The following is a 16,965-nucleotide window of genomic DNA, read 5'->3' on the forward strand; positions in this document are numbered from 1 at the left end:
ACGTTCACGTGGAATTTTTTTTTGTTAATTTCCAAAGACAAAAAATTGTATTTTGGGAAACTATTAGAGCAAATTACAGTGAGCTGAAACAGAGGAGGTAATATAATTAATAAAAGACAAATAAATCATTAATGCTAAACAAAGGGTGCTTCCTTTACGGTAAATCTGAGTCAGGGTCGGCGGAAAGCGTGGGTAGTACTACCCACTCGAAAATAACCGAGTGGGTAATTACCCACTCGAAATTTTGAACCATTTCAAAAAATTTAGATGTGCAACGCAAGTATCTCGCTTTACACACATTTGAAAACATCGATGTACCACAATTCCAATTGCATAAACGAACGTGACTTAATGTGAATGTAATGTAAGAGTATGCATTGCGAAAAGGGAAAAAAATCATTACTAAAGGACCCCTCATCCTATGCTTTCTACCCACTCGGGCGTAAAATGTTTCGTCGCCCCTGACCTGAGCTTTCAATATATTGAAACGCGTTGATAATAATTTCTTTTATGCCATGCGAATAAAACGTATGCCATGCAAATACTCGAAACATTCTTTTTATAAACCGTTGTCCGAAAACCACATGTTTTTTGTACAATTTCACTCCACGAAACAAGTTTAGAATAACATGTTTCGAGAGTACCATTAAATTTGATTAGCATCGGAGATCCGGATATGTGTATATAAGAACGGCGACTATGATTAATATATATTTTAAGTACGAATTTAGATGAATTCCGCATACATTCTCTATAACAGAGGGAGTTTATAAGCAAACATTTCACATGAACAGTCACTAGGAGACAAACCATGTAACCCTTATTTTGTAGTGTTTTTGAAGTACTATCAATTGGTCATAACATTGATTGCCACTTTTTGCCACCTTCGGAGTTATTTAGCTTAGAAAATGCCGAATTTTGAGCATAAAATCGTCAATAACTCTGTTTATATAAAAGTTAATGAGTTGGCCTCTGAAGAAGAAATGTGCGCATTTGTAAGAGCTAACTTTTAGCTGAAGTCGATATTTACGAGAAATCAACTTCAAAGAAGTTATATTAAAAAAACTGAATTTTTTAGAGCCACCCTAAACGGAACAAGGGAAATCGCTGTAAAATAAAAACCGTTGAAGATAGAGTTTCGACATCTTTAGCAAAGTTACTCAAAATTAATTTCTCTACATTTCTTTGGTAGGTCATATTCTCCTATCTTTTTTCATTCAGGAGATAATTTTTTTATTTCAAAAATCGAGAGGACCACCCCAATTTTGTTTTCCCTAAAATGAAGAACACTTATTGTAGAGAATTAGTCCCAAAGACACTGAAAGTCTAGTACTAACGGTTTATAAGTTATGGATTTTCGACCAAAAAAATCGATTTGTGGCCCATGGTGCAGCGGTGTCAACATACCCCAGCCCGTAACATCCAGAAATTTCTCCGGAAGTCCCGGATTTACCATCCTGAATCTCCAACACCGCCAAATGCGCTACCGCACACCTATGCACCTTTCCATCAGCAGTTCTTACATCCGCTTGACGAATCCCTTCATCCGCTCCTCTGACTACTTCTTGTATTCTTCTCGTACCCAGTTCTTCCTATTAATCAAAAACACCAGATCTCCAACTTGCAATAGCTTTCGGTCTTCTATCCACTTTGGTCGATTATTCAGGGTTGGTAGATATTTCTTCGACCAACGTTCCCACAATTTGTTGGCCAGATACTGTCACCGTTTGTAACTATTTCGTAAAGCTTCGGCGATGCCCACAGAGTCTTCTATTCGCACGTCCGCACTCGTCACCGTTCCACGGAGAAAATGGTTGGGGGTGATAGCTTCTTCCTCAACTGATTCTTGTGGGATATGTGTCAATGAGCGAGTGCTAATGATATCCTCAACTTCGCCAACGTTGTTGAAAGGATTTCGTCCGTTAGCTTTTGCCCGTCATCTAGCACACGCAGAGCCGTGCATCATCCATTCCCAAGCACCGCCTATATGTGGTGTAGTCGATGAGACCTTTTCAGGACACTCACTATAAATATTTTCTATCACCTTTTTCATCACTATGTCTGTCCCACGGAAACACGTAACCGTAAAAATTTGTTCCGATACTCCTCGCTTGTATGCAAATCTTCGGATAACCATCAAGCAATATTGCGTAGTCAAGCTGTGAACTATCTCCAGGCGTACGGCCCTTATCGCCATACACGTGAAGACCGCGATCCATCTCTTCCCTTTCCTACGCCCCACCGTGACCTCGACAGGACCCAGGTAATCTACACCCACTGCACTAAAGGCACGCAAGTGAGGGGTGATGCGTTGAACCGGCAGTGGTGCCATCATAGGAATGTGAGGTACACAGCGATTCACCTTGCACCACACGCATTCTTTTGTCACTTGCTGTATTGCAGCGCATGTATTTAGTATCCGAAACTTCTGCCGCAATTCGTTGAAACGGTTTCACGATTCACATGGCCGTACTTCTCGTGGAAAGGCAGGATCAACTTTTTTGTTATTTCGTGCTTCCTGGACAGCATTAAGTACGATTCAGACGATACATCAGCTTCCGTCAACGTCAACGGAACGTCACCGTTCCGTCAGGATAAGTTTAATACTTTTCTCTTGTGCCCGTTCACACATGCCGTACGTCAAAACGTTCCGTGCCGTTGATGTTGTGTGTGAATGCCTCCATTTAACTGCATGTAATTTATCCTGACGGAACGGTGACGTTCCGTTGACGTTGACGGAAGCTGATGTATCGTCTGAATCGTACTTTATCGGATACCTTTTGTTGAACGGGATTGAGTCGTTTTTTCCAGCCTGCCTCGTACTCTCAACACACCCTCTGCATCAAGCATCGGCGACAACATGTAGAGGCAACAAGATTTTTCGATTTTCGCAAGTGGAAATCTGGTTTATGCTGCAGGTTTTTCGTCAACACACTCATCTCATCCGGAAAGCTGTCAAACTGCACCTGCGTCCACAAAATGGTTTCGGCCTACCTCAGTTCCTCCTCCTCAAGTGGCTTCTGAACAGTTACGTCATCGGCCTTTATGTGTCTGTGCTGGATCTTTGTGGCCTTCGATGTAACGATTGGTAACCCGGCTTTCTTACGCTTAATGTTAGCAATGAAGCACACAGCAGTCACTCTAACCAGGTTTAGCCATTGAGGAACAGCTACAGCATCGACTACCGCATGACATAGCACCACTCCTCGCCTTTCTTCGTTCGTCTCATCTATTTGCCCAGTGTAAGGCCAAAGATCGCGCGATTGATACAGAAAATACGAACCATTCTTCTATTCCGCATCGTTCTGTAATGGTGGACCACGGCCTCATTTGGTAAGCACACCTGCAGCGTTTTGCTTCGATGGGACCCAGTCTACCAATCTCGGTAAGTCCAAAATCTTCCCAGCTTTGAATGTAATGAACTCTTTGTCTGTCCTGTACGTATCGAAATGCGGCTAAGAAAGAACTGTTCGCGAATCGGTCCAAAGGACGGTTCGTGTGATCTGTAAATTGTGCGATGATAGAATCGTTTGACTCATCCTGACCCCAAGAACCGCAGCCATCAACTCCAACCGAGAGATCGATTGTCTCTTAAGCGTAGCCACCTTTGCGCGGGACATGACCAAGCTACACTGCACCGCACCATTCAGAACTGCAAGTAGATAAGCAACACAAACGTAGCCATGCTCGTTTGCATTCGTATATGTGTAATTCCAGCGAACCGATCAAGGTCCATACAGCACCACATAAATAAATAGCATCGCGGGTTTTTTTTTGTTCGGAGAAACTTTGCCACTTCGACCACTATTCAAGTTACCTTTTGTGGCTGCCCCTGTTTGCTCCACATGTTACAAAATTACCCGAATCCAATGTAGTTGGAAATGAGTTGTTTGCTTGTTCACACCAAATTTTTGTCGCCGAATACCCGTAAAAGTTTACTGAAGTTTCGGCAAGACAGGATGCCGAAAAATCGGCAATTTGAATTAAACCTGTTTGACAGATTCGCTTTGCTGAAAATTCAGTAATTTAAATTGTCAAATTGACAGCGCAATTGCCGAATTCTCAGCACTCCGGGCTGCATTGCTGTAATCCGGTAATTGCGCTGTCAATTTGACAACTTTAACTACTGAATTTTCAGCAAAGCGAATCTGTCAAACAGGTTTAATTCAAATTACCAATTTTTCGCCATCTTAAATTGCTGAAACTTTCAGCTGACCTAAAATCGACAACCAAATTTTGGTGTGTTCATTTTAGATCCATTAGTTTTTATGGATCTCGTTGTATCTGGATGTATGAATTTCTTAGCTTGTCGAGCGTCTTCTACGTTACGCCAGTCGTTTAGTAGTTGATGCCTTGTCCAAAACGAAAGTTCTAGTTTGATTTCACAGGTAGATATACCCAGAAATGGTTCTGGTCCAACAAACATGTTTGATGAACCACGCCTGGCTAATTCATCTGTCACTTCGTTACCATCGATTCCTTGTTGGCCAGGTAACCAGAATATCATTACTTTATTCCGAGTTGTCAGTTGTTGTAAAGATGTGATGCACTCCCAAACCAGTTTGGACTCACATTTCGACGACCTTAATGCCAATTGTGGTGCTTGGCTGTCCGAGAAGATAGCGATTTTTTGCATGTCTATAGTTTCGTTTCCTGCAGACCTCCGAGCAGGTGTATATTGCATATACCTCAGTCTGGAAAACGGTAGGCCACTTTCCAATTGATATCGCTTCTTTAATTCTTGGTCCGTAGACTCCCAAGTCAGTAGAACCATCCGTATAGAATGATACTATACCTTGAGGTTGTATGGGACCGCCTACATTCCATATCTGACGATCCATTATGTGGACCTCATATGAGATATCGAAGTTCGGTTTAGCCTCCATTTTATCTTGAACTGTAGTCAAGAGAGGGTTTAGTTTGAGTTCCTTTATTATACTCAGGTGGCCATTTAAATCCCCATCAAATAGTGGTTTACCCTTTAGCACTCTCAGAGAGCCAAGCCTCACCTCTCTCATAACATGTTTGTGCAATGAATGTAGACGAAGCATGGTTTCTATGGCTGTAGTGGGTGTTGATTTCATAGCGCCTGTGATAGAGAGGTAGGCTAGTCTCTGAACTTTAGTTAGTTTAGCTTGGGCGGTCTTTCGCTTAACTTTGGGCCACCACACAATGGAGGAATAAGTTAATCGTGGTCTGGCGATGGTCGTGTAGGACCAGTAAGCCAACCTCGGTTTGAGTCCTCAAGTTTTCCCGAAGAGTTTACTGCACGCCCACAGTGCTGTTGTTGCTTCATTAACGGCGTATGTCAGGTGCGAGTTCCAATTCAGTTTTTTGTCTAGGATAACACCTAGGTGTTTCGCTTCTTCTGCGTAGTTGATTGTAGTTCCACTGAGCGTTGGGGGAACCAACTCCAGTTTTTTCGCATTGGAAAACGGTACAATGACCGTTTTTGCAGGGTTCACGTTAAGTCCCTCTTTGAAACACCATGTCATGATGAAGTTTAGGGCTAGTTGAATCCGATCGCTTAGTTCAGATTCATGTTTTCCCCTCACAATTAGGACAATGTCATCTGCATATCCAACAATCTCGAAACCCATTTCAGTCAGATCATTGAGAAGATCGACCACCACTAGTGACCAGAGCAGGGGTGATAGCACGCCTCCCTGGGGACAGCCTCTATTGGCTGTTATAGTTGCTTTCGTGTCTCCCAACGTTGCTGTGATCTCTCGACTCCTGAGCATTGCAAGAATCCAGTCCCCTATCGATTTTCTCACTCCCCTCCTTTTTGTCATGGCCTTGTGAATTTATATGTAGGATGTATTATCATAAGCACCCTCGACATCCAAAAAAGCGCAAATTGTTATTTTCTTGAAATCGACGGTTTTCTCAATAAGTGTCACTGAGGTATGTAGGGCTGTTTCCGTAGATTTGCCCTTTTGATATGCAAACTGGTACTTGTTTAGCGGAACTCTCGATAAGTGCCCCGTTCGAGTATAGTGGTCCAGCAGTTTTTCCATCAGTTTCAGAAGCGTTGATGTCATAGTTTGACCTTGTCATGTCATAGACCTTGGGTAGTGTCAAGTATTTTTTACCTGTTTTGGAATAAATATTACCCTAATTTCTCTTTTACCTTTTAGGTATGTCCCCAAGCATAAGACTGGATCTCAGAATGTTTAGTAGATCCGGAAGAATTATGTCTGCCGATGTTTGTAGAAATATTGGAAGAATTTTATCAGGGCCGAGGGATTTGTAGGGTTCGAAGGTGTTGATAGCCCATTCAATAAGAGATGGTGTGAAAATCCGACAGACCAGTTTCTGTGCTGCCTCACAAGTCCTATTAGGACGGAGTCCATCGCAATCCTGATCTGTCGAATTCTCGTCTTACGCAACCGACCCAGAAAAGTGGGTATTCATTAGAACATACAATGTTTCACTGTTGTCAATTGTGAGAGAACCATCGCCTTTTTTCACTTGCCCTAGGCCATTTGTGTGATCCTTTGATAAGGCTTTTGAAGCTAAGAAAGCGATCAGGCTTACAAAGAAAAAACTACAGCACGATGGACGAACAGCAGCAACTTTGCTAATTTCTTCTACCCACACATTCCACAAAGGTGACAATCTGCGCATTGTTCTATTTGCATCGGTCATGATTTCGCATTGATAATAACTTCTCTACGTCTTCATTTGGACTATATTATTTTATACTCAGCCTTGAATCAGGATAAAATTATATTGCCGTCAGTTTTAATTCATCAAGGCACTAATTTTAGATTTCTTACGAACGACCTGATTCAATCCAATTTTGCTGGTCTGAACAACGAATTAAAACCATTCAGTGAGAATCACGATTAAATTCAAATTATCAGCTGCTTTGGAATTCAACAGATGGCCCAATTTCAGAAACTTATGAAGCATTTCAAATTTTTAAGCCACGATTTCCAACCAGAAAAATATTAATTTAAGTAAGAAGTTGTTGTTGAATGCAAATTGTGTACATACAATAATGCAATATTCACTACAGGATAGATACATTTACACACGCAAAAGAAGCGCTTAGCAGTCTGGACAGTGCCCCACAATCGGCACATCTAAAAGACGTGAATGTTGAACCTAGGTTCTTACCTTCATACTTCTGGATCTTCGATTTGATGTAGCCAACGGTGTCCCGATCGCTGACAGTGACCTCGAATTCCGACCCGGTTAACGTTTCCACAATAATCTCGTACGACGGGCTCCACATTTTGACCAACTTTACTTCACTCACGAACAGTCTTCTCAAAAAAACCGGTTCACAGGTCAGATGACCTTACTTCCGCGGGACAGATTATTTCTGTCGCCGCTCGGCCGTTATGACGAAATTGTATGTCGCTTCTTTTGCTCCGTATTCACCGTTCGAAGACGGCTGGTTATTCCGTTGAATTAAAATGTGTTTTGATTTTACTTTATTTTGATCTTTCTTCTCTCCTTTTTCTCACCACTCTCTCGCACTTTTAGCAGCAGAGGCACAGTATTTTTTTTAGCGAAAGAGAAAAGTGACACGAGTGAAAATTTTAATTGGCCACGAGTTTAGCTGCTGTTCAAAACTTTTGAAGGACAGAAAAAAATTTCTTCCACATTGCACAATATAATTTCTAACCAGTTGAATCCAATCAACTTTGCTCTAGTATAAGTTTTCTGACAAATTAAGGCAGTATACTGCGTTTTAACAGCAAAACCTTCGATATTTCCAATAATTACATTTTAAGTTATCCCCAGCTACACCTGCCAAATGAGTCATTCTCAATTTCGCCCTTACCCACCACAAAATTCGGAAAAAAAATATTTTTCTGAACAAACGGCGCGCGGATCCACGGTGATAAAAAAAACGGTTCGCGATGACACGAAGTAGGCGAATATGCGTTTTAATTCTTGTCGACCATCTTTCTTTTGATGCGGACGGCAAAATCCGGAATGACGAAATTCCTGCGAAAATTTTGCGCAGCACCACTTAGCGGTCACACATTACGAAAAGCACTATTCGACACCGGATCCATCCGGAATCTTTCCGTCGCTTCGATCCAGATGGTTGCACTAGTTAACACAGAAAGCAAAGATTTTCTTTTCACCCATAAACACCATGAATCCGAACGACAATGACGATGACTCGCGCGGATTGCAGCGAAAAACTTCTTTGACGGTAAAGAAAATGACGGTAAGTGCAGTGCTCGCGGTAGCTAATCTTTCTTCTCTTTTCTTCTGATGCACGAAATATACGTCCATTTCGTTTTTTCTCTCTCCTTTGATGCTGTCAAACACGGAGTGAGAGGAATCGAATGTCATACGGTGTCCCAGTGAAAAAGTTATACCGGTGCTTTCGGAAATGCACCGAAAAAAATCGGTTATTATTGTGACTACCCGAACAGAAAGCAATATCGAAATTGATTGTAGAAACGTTGAATTTACAACAATTTTATTTGTTAACACCGGCTTTTACTGTAACATCGATGTACTTAAGGTTTAGCCATTCATGATTTTACTCAAAAATAGTGTTCATCTTTTTTTCGTGCATTGAATTTACTACACGCGTCTTTGCAACACAGTGGCTCGTTTGTTTATTTCGGGAATGTTTTTCGGTTTTCAATACTTTTTTTATAAACATGTTTATTTCGATCTGATCTTATTATCTGAAAGCAATTACAGGTTAAAAAAATCCCCCTGAAGCTATTGACAGAGTGTTACTAGCATCTAATATAGAATTTATATGTAAATTTTATATTAGATGCTAGTATAAATATTTTTAGATCCCTGCTTTTAATCTCTGGACTTATGTTTATAAGTTCTGGAGTAGCTATATATTTGTAAGTTATTCTATGGTTTATCCGAATATGATTCCAAAGATATTTTTCAACACTCGGGTAAGTTAAAAAATTTTAGTTGTCTGTTTTAGAATAATGAATATTTTTGTTTTGCAGGTGGTCCATCTTCAGCATTCAACATGTGTAAAAATCTCTAACGGTTTCGAAGGTGGTTGGGATATCCAAACCAAGTGCGCTACTGTCGTCATGTGGGTTGTGGCTGAGTTCGACTGAATTGACAGCGGTTATTCCTCTACCCAGTCAAACTAGTCCGGAACCGGTTCGGACTTCCAGTATGAATCCCAGCTCAAATGCATGAACCGATAGTCAGAATTGGTTCCGGAATGGATTTGACGCATAGTTGGTATAGCGGCGCTAGTGTTTATCGTATATTAATTCAAATATTTATGCACGTTTTTTAAATATTTTTGTTCGATCATGGATGTCTGTTCTCTGTGATAACGTCAACCCGTTGTGCTTCTGGATTGTGTACGTTATTTTGTTGCCAACACTAGCAAACCGGGTATTCTGCTACATCAAATTTATATCACATTAAGATTTCTGACAGCTTATATACAACTGAGTATACAACCACAGGCGCAAACTCAAACCAAAGGAGCTTCCCAGTTAAACTCATTCCGGAACCGGTTCGGATTTCTGAATGGAGTCATTATGGATTCCAAATCAAATGCAACAACCGATTCCGACTCAATCGGTTTCAGAATCGGTTTTTGCATTTGATTTGGAATCCATACTGACTCCATTCAGGATTCCGAATCAAATTCCGAATGGTTTGACCGGGTTGGTTTGTTTTCCTTACGAAATACCTAACCTCAACCTGTTTTTGCAGTGAAAAACGTTTTGTTTTCCTACCGAAATAATTCTCCGCTTTTTCTTTTTTACCGGGAGTAGAATAGTAAGGGCATGTTCAGGAGCGTTTTATTTTATATAGGAGTTTTAAAGTAGAACTGGAACTGAAACATTCACATCTCCAGCAGAGCATTTTGTTTTATTATTTCGAACAGATTTGTTTCAAAATTTAAAACTGTTATACGACGGCGCTCTATTTGTTACTGATTTTAAAACACGTTTAGAACTGTGTTTTAGATACATGCAAAGTTTTCAGCAGAGACACTTAGAACAGATAGACTGGGGAAAAATAAATTTGAATGCAGTAACGCTGAAGGCATGGCGAGACATGAATTTTAAAGTGAATAGAACAACCGCTAAAACTGCTGCTGGGGACAGAAAGTTCCAGTTTTAAAATTTCCAGTTTTATATTATAGAACTGTCAAAATTATAAATCTAAAACTGCAACTCTCCTGAACATGCTCTAAGGTCAATAATAAGCCTTTCTATTCCCGTTAAAAAAGAAACGGTGCCCAATTATTTCGTGAGGAAAACAAAACATTTCAGATTTCACACTGCAAAAACCGCTTGAGGCTACACACTTAAAATCCATTACCTACCAGTAGGTAATTTTAATTTGCTGTCCTTATTTCACTGCTGGAAAAGGAGGGAGAGGGAATGATTTTTTTTACTCAAAATTAATGGGATGAAGTTTAGTCGGCTTTGGGGAATATCTCATTATTTTTGGGTAAATTTGGACTCCCTCTCTTTCGTTTTTCGTTGGAGGAAGTGGGATGCACAGATGTAAAATCACCTACTGCTAGGTAATGCAAGTTTTCTGTGTAGGTATTTCGTGAGGCGAACAAATCAAAATCCTTTGGCGATAGATTGCATCTGCGGTTGTAAATCAGCTGTCAGAAATCTTAATTAAGATTTCTGACAGTTCATTTACAACCACAGATGCAAAGTCAAACCAAAGGAGTTTGGTTTGTTTGCCTCATGAAATACCTAACCTCAACCGGTTTTTGAGGTGCATTTTTTTTTGTTTTCCTCACGAACTAATTCGGCAACGTTTCTTTTTTAACGGGAATAGAAATGTCAATATTCATCTTAAAGACTGCGACATCCTTTTAATATACACGGTTAAATAAAACAACCTGCAGAATAAGTTCTTTTAACTTACTTTTGAGTTGTGCGTCGCTTTCGCACATATTACCCAAGTAACCATAAGCATTAAGCCATTGCACTATATTGGCTATACATTTGCACTAATGTTGCATTGAAACTCCATTACAGCATTAACAACGCAATAAAGCTCTTTATTAGCATCAATAATGCATAACTGCACAGCCGACATATAGCATTATAGCTTGCTCTATATGCGTATATAAAGCTGATATAACGCGTACATGCTTCAGGGATCTTTAAAGCATGTAAGCTTTACAAGTGCATTTAATGCCATTATAGAGCATATAAAAAGCTGATATAATGCTATTGTAATGCTGTGGGTTTATTTGTTATGCAACTCTTCTTGAAGATTATATTCGGCATATTTCATTTCAATCGAATATATGCAATATAGTCCAGGAAGCAAACGTAGCGCACTTACCGTGAAGGACGAGGCAAAGTACCTCAGTTCGAGATTTACTAAAGGTAATTTTCGTAAACATTCATATGTGAGAACGAAAACCCATTAAGGATATTCATTACAATGCATTAGAACAGAGTCAATTACGGTTTTATAACAGAATATTTTATTTTAAATTTTTTCCTTTTTGCTCATCATACCGAAAGGAAACATAAGAAATGGTTTTAAAACCATGGCGAACAATGACAACCCACTGAAGCTTTTTAATAGCATTAGTAGTGCCAATATAAGGCTTTCAAATTTGACATTTGTACGCTTTTGCTATATAATAGCATTAGTACTGCAGAAAAGAGCTGTCAATCTCTGCACAGTAATAGCACTATATTTCGCCTTTTCTGGCATAATATCAGCATTATATAAGTATTTAGTGCTTCACGGCTTTTAAGGATAGCTTTATATGTGGATCTAAAGCAGATATTAGGCTACGTTATAATGCTTATTGGTTACTTGGGATTAGTGTTGTCAAAAACAAAACGAGAGGTTCGACTCAGTCGAGGTCTTCCGTGGAGGAAGGTACTTTTGAGTTGTTTGGGGTGAACTCAAAATTAGGTAAATTCAACATAAATTTGAGTATAAAAAACCTATCAATGAGTTGTAATTTTTGCCGTGGTTAAATGGAAACTACCTTCAACACGGTTTACCTAATTTTAAGTTCCTCCACGATACCACGAGATTGAGTCAAAGGAACTCAATTTTAGGTAGTTTTTCGTTTCCGTGTACTGATTTTTGACGTTTTGATCATCTCAATTTGATAACAACAGAAACTATCCCATTAATCGTAAAACTTCTGCTCAAAAGAATAGATTTTCACTCACTAATTACTGATTTATTGGTTTAAATTAGAAAAAAAGAATGGCTATTTTCGAGGTAAGATAAGTGAAATAATGTTCATTAAAGTTATATTTTGTTTTGATCTGGCTTCATTCCAATTTGCTACAAACAGTGGCGGAAGTTCAACTTTTTTGATCTGCGGTTAGGAGTAGATAAGAACCAGGTTTCCGAAACCTTGCAAGGAGCTCGGATAACGGCCACAGCTAGTGGAAACAATCTGGTAGTAATATGCGACTCTGATGGAATGATCCACACATTTTCCCGTTCTTGGGAGCCGATTAGCTTCAAAGGGCACGAAGGAATGATTATGTTATGCGACGTTTCCAAGCAGATTAATTTACTGGTGACCGTTGGCGAAGATATTAATGGGCCATCGTTTAAGGTGTGGAACATGGGAAAAATTTCATCCGTTACGGGAGCACAGTGTCTGCGCACAGTTCGTACGATGGTTTCAGTACCAAGTGCATTGGCCGTTTCCGAAGGTGGTCAATTCATGGCGATTGGTTTTGCAAAAGGTAATATTTCGTTATATAGAGGAGATATTAGTCGGGATAGGTCCAAAACGCTAAAACAGCTGACAGCTGGTACCACGTCAATAACGGGAATTGCGTTCAAGCATTTTAGCAAGGTTTGACCCATAGACTCAAAGGATTATCTTCAATTATATGAATGTAATTTACCTTTCAGGTTACTCAGATGTTCGTCTGTTCGGACTCGGGAGTGTACTTGTACAATCTGCAGAGCAGAGATAGGGAAGTTCGGGTCATACTAGATACGATTCAATCGACTGTTGGTTGTTGCGCTTTGCAGATGGGTCACAACGAGGGTCACTTCATGGTCGGTCGTGCCGATGCCGTGTATTGCTATACTTCAGATGGACGTGGCCCTTGCTATGCACTGGAGGGAAAGAAAACCCTGCTACAGTGGTTCCGATCGCATTTGCTTATTGTGTCCAAGAATTCCCGAACGAGTGGTGCAAACACGGAAGGCTTTGTTCTAACGGTTATTGACATTCAAAACAAATTTATCGTGTTTACCTGTCCCATTGAAGATGTGGCGGCGATACTAACGGAATTCGGTTCGTGTTTCATTCTGACGGAATCCAAACAGATTTTCCATTTGGACGAAAAAGACCTGCAAAGCAAGCTGAATTTATTGTTTAAAAAGAATTTGTACGATATTGCAGTGCGAATAGCGAAGAGCAATCAATACGATGCAGATGGTCTTGCAGGGATTTTCAAACAATATGGAGATCATTTATACAGTAAGGGTGATTTCTCCGGATCAGTTGATCAGTACATCAAAACTATAGGCTTTCTGGAGCCGTCCTATGTAATCAGGCGGTTTTTGGATGCAAGACATATTCACTATCTGACGGATTATTTGCAAGCAATTCATAAATCTGGACGGGCTTCGGCTGACCATACTACGCTGCTTTTGAACTGTTTCACGCGATTGGATAGAACGGAACAGTTGAGACAGTTCTTGGAGAATGAAAATAAGCTGAATTTGTTCGATGTGGATGTTGCGATCAAGGTATGCCGAAATGCATCTGTGGAACAGGCACTTGCGCTAGCGAAGTCTCACGGTAAACACGATTTGTGTCTTAGTATTCTAACAGAAAATCTGTGCCGATACGAGGATGCTTTAGACTACATACTTCAGCTAGACTTTCCGGAAGCCGAAAGGAATGTAAAAAAATATGGATTTCTGTTAATGGAGCACTCGCCAGAGCAAACTATTCGTCTGTTGAAGAAGCTTTGTAAAGACTATGTTAGCACAGATATGGGCACGAGCGCTTTGCAAGACCATTTTGGCGATGATCTCCCAGAACTACTCGATAATGGTTTTAATAGTGACCGAGGCAATCCCGAAGATTTCATTCACCTTTTCTCGAATGATACAATGCTAATAGACTTTCTCGAATATTTAATACAACACCTTCCGTCGTGTAGTAAGTTTGTGTACAACTGTTTGATCGAACACTATCTCTACCGCTGGCAGGAGGAACCTTCGATTGAGCGTAAGCTGCTGGATGTGCTGAAAAATGATGCTGACCGCTACGACAAAAAACATGTGCTCATTCAGTGCCGGGTGTACCAGTTCTGGCCGGGAGTTCTGTATCTGTACGAAGAAGATAAACTCCATCATCTGATTATAAGGCACTGTCTGAAGAATAAGGACTATGAAAATTTGCTAAGCTACTGCAGGAAGCTAGGGCCGCAAGACGCATCGCTTTGGCTGCTGGCACTCAACGGATTAAAAAATGATAGGGGTGCACCCTCGAAACTGTTGTCGCAGGTTCTGCATGTCATAGGTAAGAAAGGTATCGAAGTATACCAGTTAATTAGTTACTTGTCTTCTGATCGAATATGTTTAAAGACATTTACGGGTTTTTTTATTACAACAACATTATAATTTTAGCACAAGAGAAATTGCAAGCGCCCCTGCAAATTCTCAACTGTTTGGTGGTAGAGAGTGGCCCTACTTTGCTGTCAGTGCGAGACTACTTCATGCAAGTTTTCCAGAAGGAGCAGGAATCAACTCGCCACGATGAGGACCTAACGAAGAAATACAGCGAAAAATCAATATCGATCAAGAATCACATCAAACACCTACAGGAAGGAAACGTTGAGTTCCGAAACACCGTATGTGACACATGCAAGCAACCGCTTTCTTGGCCCGCATTGTTCTTCCTGTGCAAGCATTCATACCATCAAGAGTAAGTCATTCGTTCGTCTATATTCTCTTTGAGTTACTAAAGCATTTCTTCGCAGTTGCATTCGTGGTTACTCAGAAACCGAACGGGACTGTCCGGTGTGCAACAAAACAAACATTCAGCTGATGGATGCACTACGTGCACAGAGTGAGTCACGTGGTCAGCATGATCCATTCCACAATTTGCTGGATCGTTCACTGGAGCCATTTTCTGTGGTTGCTGAGTACTTCGGTCGTGGTTTGTTCAACAAACTGCTGATCGTCGAAGAGGAAGACAGCAAACCGGAGGTAACAGTTGTACTTGAAGTGTTTTACGTGCTGGTTTGACAAAATATTATTTACTTAGCATGTCGCAACTTCAACCGATACTAAAACTCACGAACAGATGACACAATCCATTCCAAAGCGACCCGTCGATCCAGTCACGAAAAGCTACCCAAACTATGGAGTAGGCGCCGAAGCAAGAATGCGACAGGAGGAAGGACGCCATGCGCAGGTACGACTGGAAGCGCAGGAAAGTGAAATGCGGCTTCGATTGATGGAACAAGAACGAATCCGCCAACGCCAACAAGCAGGTTTGCTTGTACAACAACAGTTGAAGCTCAGGGATGAACGTAGTCCTAACAGATCACCCTATGGTAGCCCGAAACCACCGGGAATTTTAGCCAACAATGCTAAACCGATGGCAGCCGCGGGCAAAAAACCAGTTGGCGCTAAGGCGAGTAATCCCTTCGATGTGGACGAAGATGTCACCGGATATGATGACACAAAGAATCCCTTCGCAGAGAGTGAAGTAGTACCATCCAAGAAAGTGACTGATGGTGGTAATCCTTTCGAACAGGAGTATGATAGTAGTCTGGATCCTTTTGCGGAGTAGATTTTATAGGTATTTACGATTGATACATATAAGTGCGCAATAATCCATAAAAAATGTAATCGTATTCGTCCATGATATGGAATCGTCTTTATGAACAAAAATTGTGTAGCGAAAAGATGAATGTCAAAGATAAACACTTATATATAATAATTATTATTATGGCCAAACATTGATTGTATATATGTTTACAGAAAATTTGACAAAATAACAATCCACAAAACTTTATTTCGTTTTTATCGTTAAGAATCTGTCGGGTTTTGTAAACTCCCTTATCCGTGATTCCTGTAAGCTATTTCCGTACGGCCATCTTGAATTAAGCAAGAGATTCGATAAATTCGTCATACGCTTACTTCTTGGTAGTACCTACTGGTATTACCGTAGTTTGGAACGGTCGAGCGCTTCATGAACAAAGTGCTATCGTATACTCGCATGTTTTGTTCTAGGATTACACGAATTGTTCTTGGCAATATACTATATACCCCAGCGGTTCTCAATCTTTTTCGTACTATGGACTCTTCCGAAATCACTACGGCGTGTTACGAAAAAAAATGCTTAAAATTCCAGTATACACTCGGAAAAGAAATTCTTTTTTGGCGGACACCTACACGACCACAAGGATCCGTGAACCCCAGGTTGAGAATCGCTGATATACGCTATATATTGAACTTCACAGGAAGATAACACCGCTGAACTTTGAAGGGTATCGCGTCGCACATAAATACTATAAATTGCGCCATATTGCCTTCGAATAAATAATTATTGAACATTCGCGAAGAGCACGAAGAAGAGAGGTTCAAGGAGGCTCCCTCGAGGTACACCAAAGTGATATTCTGCATTACGGCGTGGAAACTACCCCGCTTTAGCTATTTCACATCGAACTGATAAGGAACGCGATCGAAAGCATTCGAGAAATCTACATATAGCGCATCAATTTGCCGGTATTTTTTGCCATTTTTTTGTAAAGCAGCATGGATACGTAGCTCATCAAGTTTGTCGTTGTGATGCGCGTTAACCCATGCTGGTCTGCATCCACGATGTTTTACTGCATTCTCTCTAAAACTTTTGGATGACCTCGTGCACGTTACCGGCTTGGTGTTATCAAAGCTTCCTTTCATTTTACGGGGAAAATATTCTCACCGAAAGAGCGATTGAACTGGTACAGATGTCAGTAGAACTAATGAAGTAGAGTATTCTTTGATAAAACG

General features: G+C 40.6%; 2 protein-coding genes across 2 annotated transcripts in view; one reads left to right on the top strand and one right to left on the bottom strand.

The window, feature by feature from the left end:
* The window catches only part of LOC131684803 (uncharacterized), a 48,253-nt gene extending 40,055 nt beyond the window's left edge, over window positions 1-8,198 (bottom strand). Inside the window, exon 1 of the mRNA XM_058967958.1 lies at window positions 7,126-8,198. Within this exon, the coding sequence (XP_058823941.1) occupies window positions 7,126-7,243 (118 nt within the window). The 5' untranslated portion in view covers window positions 7,244-8,198. The remainder of the gene's footprint in view (window positions 1-7,125) is intronic.
* Window positions 8,199-11,956: 3,758 nt separating this feature from the next.
* LOC131684804 (vacuolar protein sorting-associated protein 11 homolog) lies at window positions 11,957-15,927 on the top strand. The gene is made up of 6 exons (XM_058967959.1): window positions 11,957-12,201; window positions 12,278-12,793; window positions 12,853-14,482; window positions 14,590-14,887; window positions 14,943-15,171; window positions 15,230-15,927. Exons 1-6 carry the CDS (start codon window positions 12,187-12,189, stop codon window positions 15,758-15,760), a joined length of 3,219 nt encoding a protein of 1,072 aa, XP_058823942.1. The 5' UTR covers window positions 11,957-12,186; the 3' UTR covers window positions 15,761-15,927.
* Window positions 15,928-16,965: the final 1,038 nt, after the last annotated feature.

Source organism: Topomyia yanbarensis, chromosome 2 (assembly GCF_030247195.1).
Source record: "Topomyia yanbarensis strain Yona2022 chromosome 2, ASM3024719v1, whole genome shotgun sequence".
NCBI lineage: Eukaryota > Metazoa > Arthropoda > Insecta > Diptera > Culicidae > Topomyia > Topomyia yanbarensis.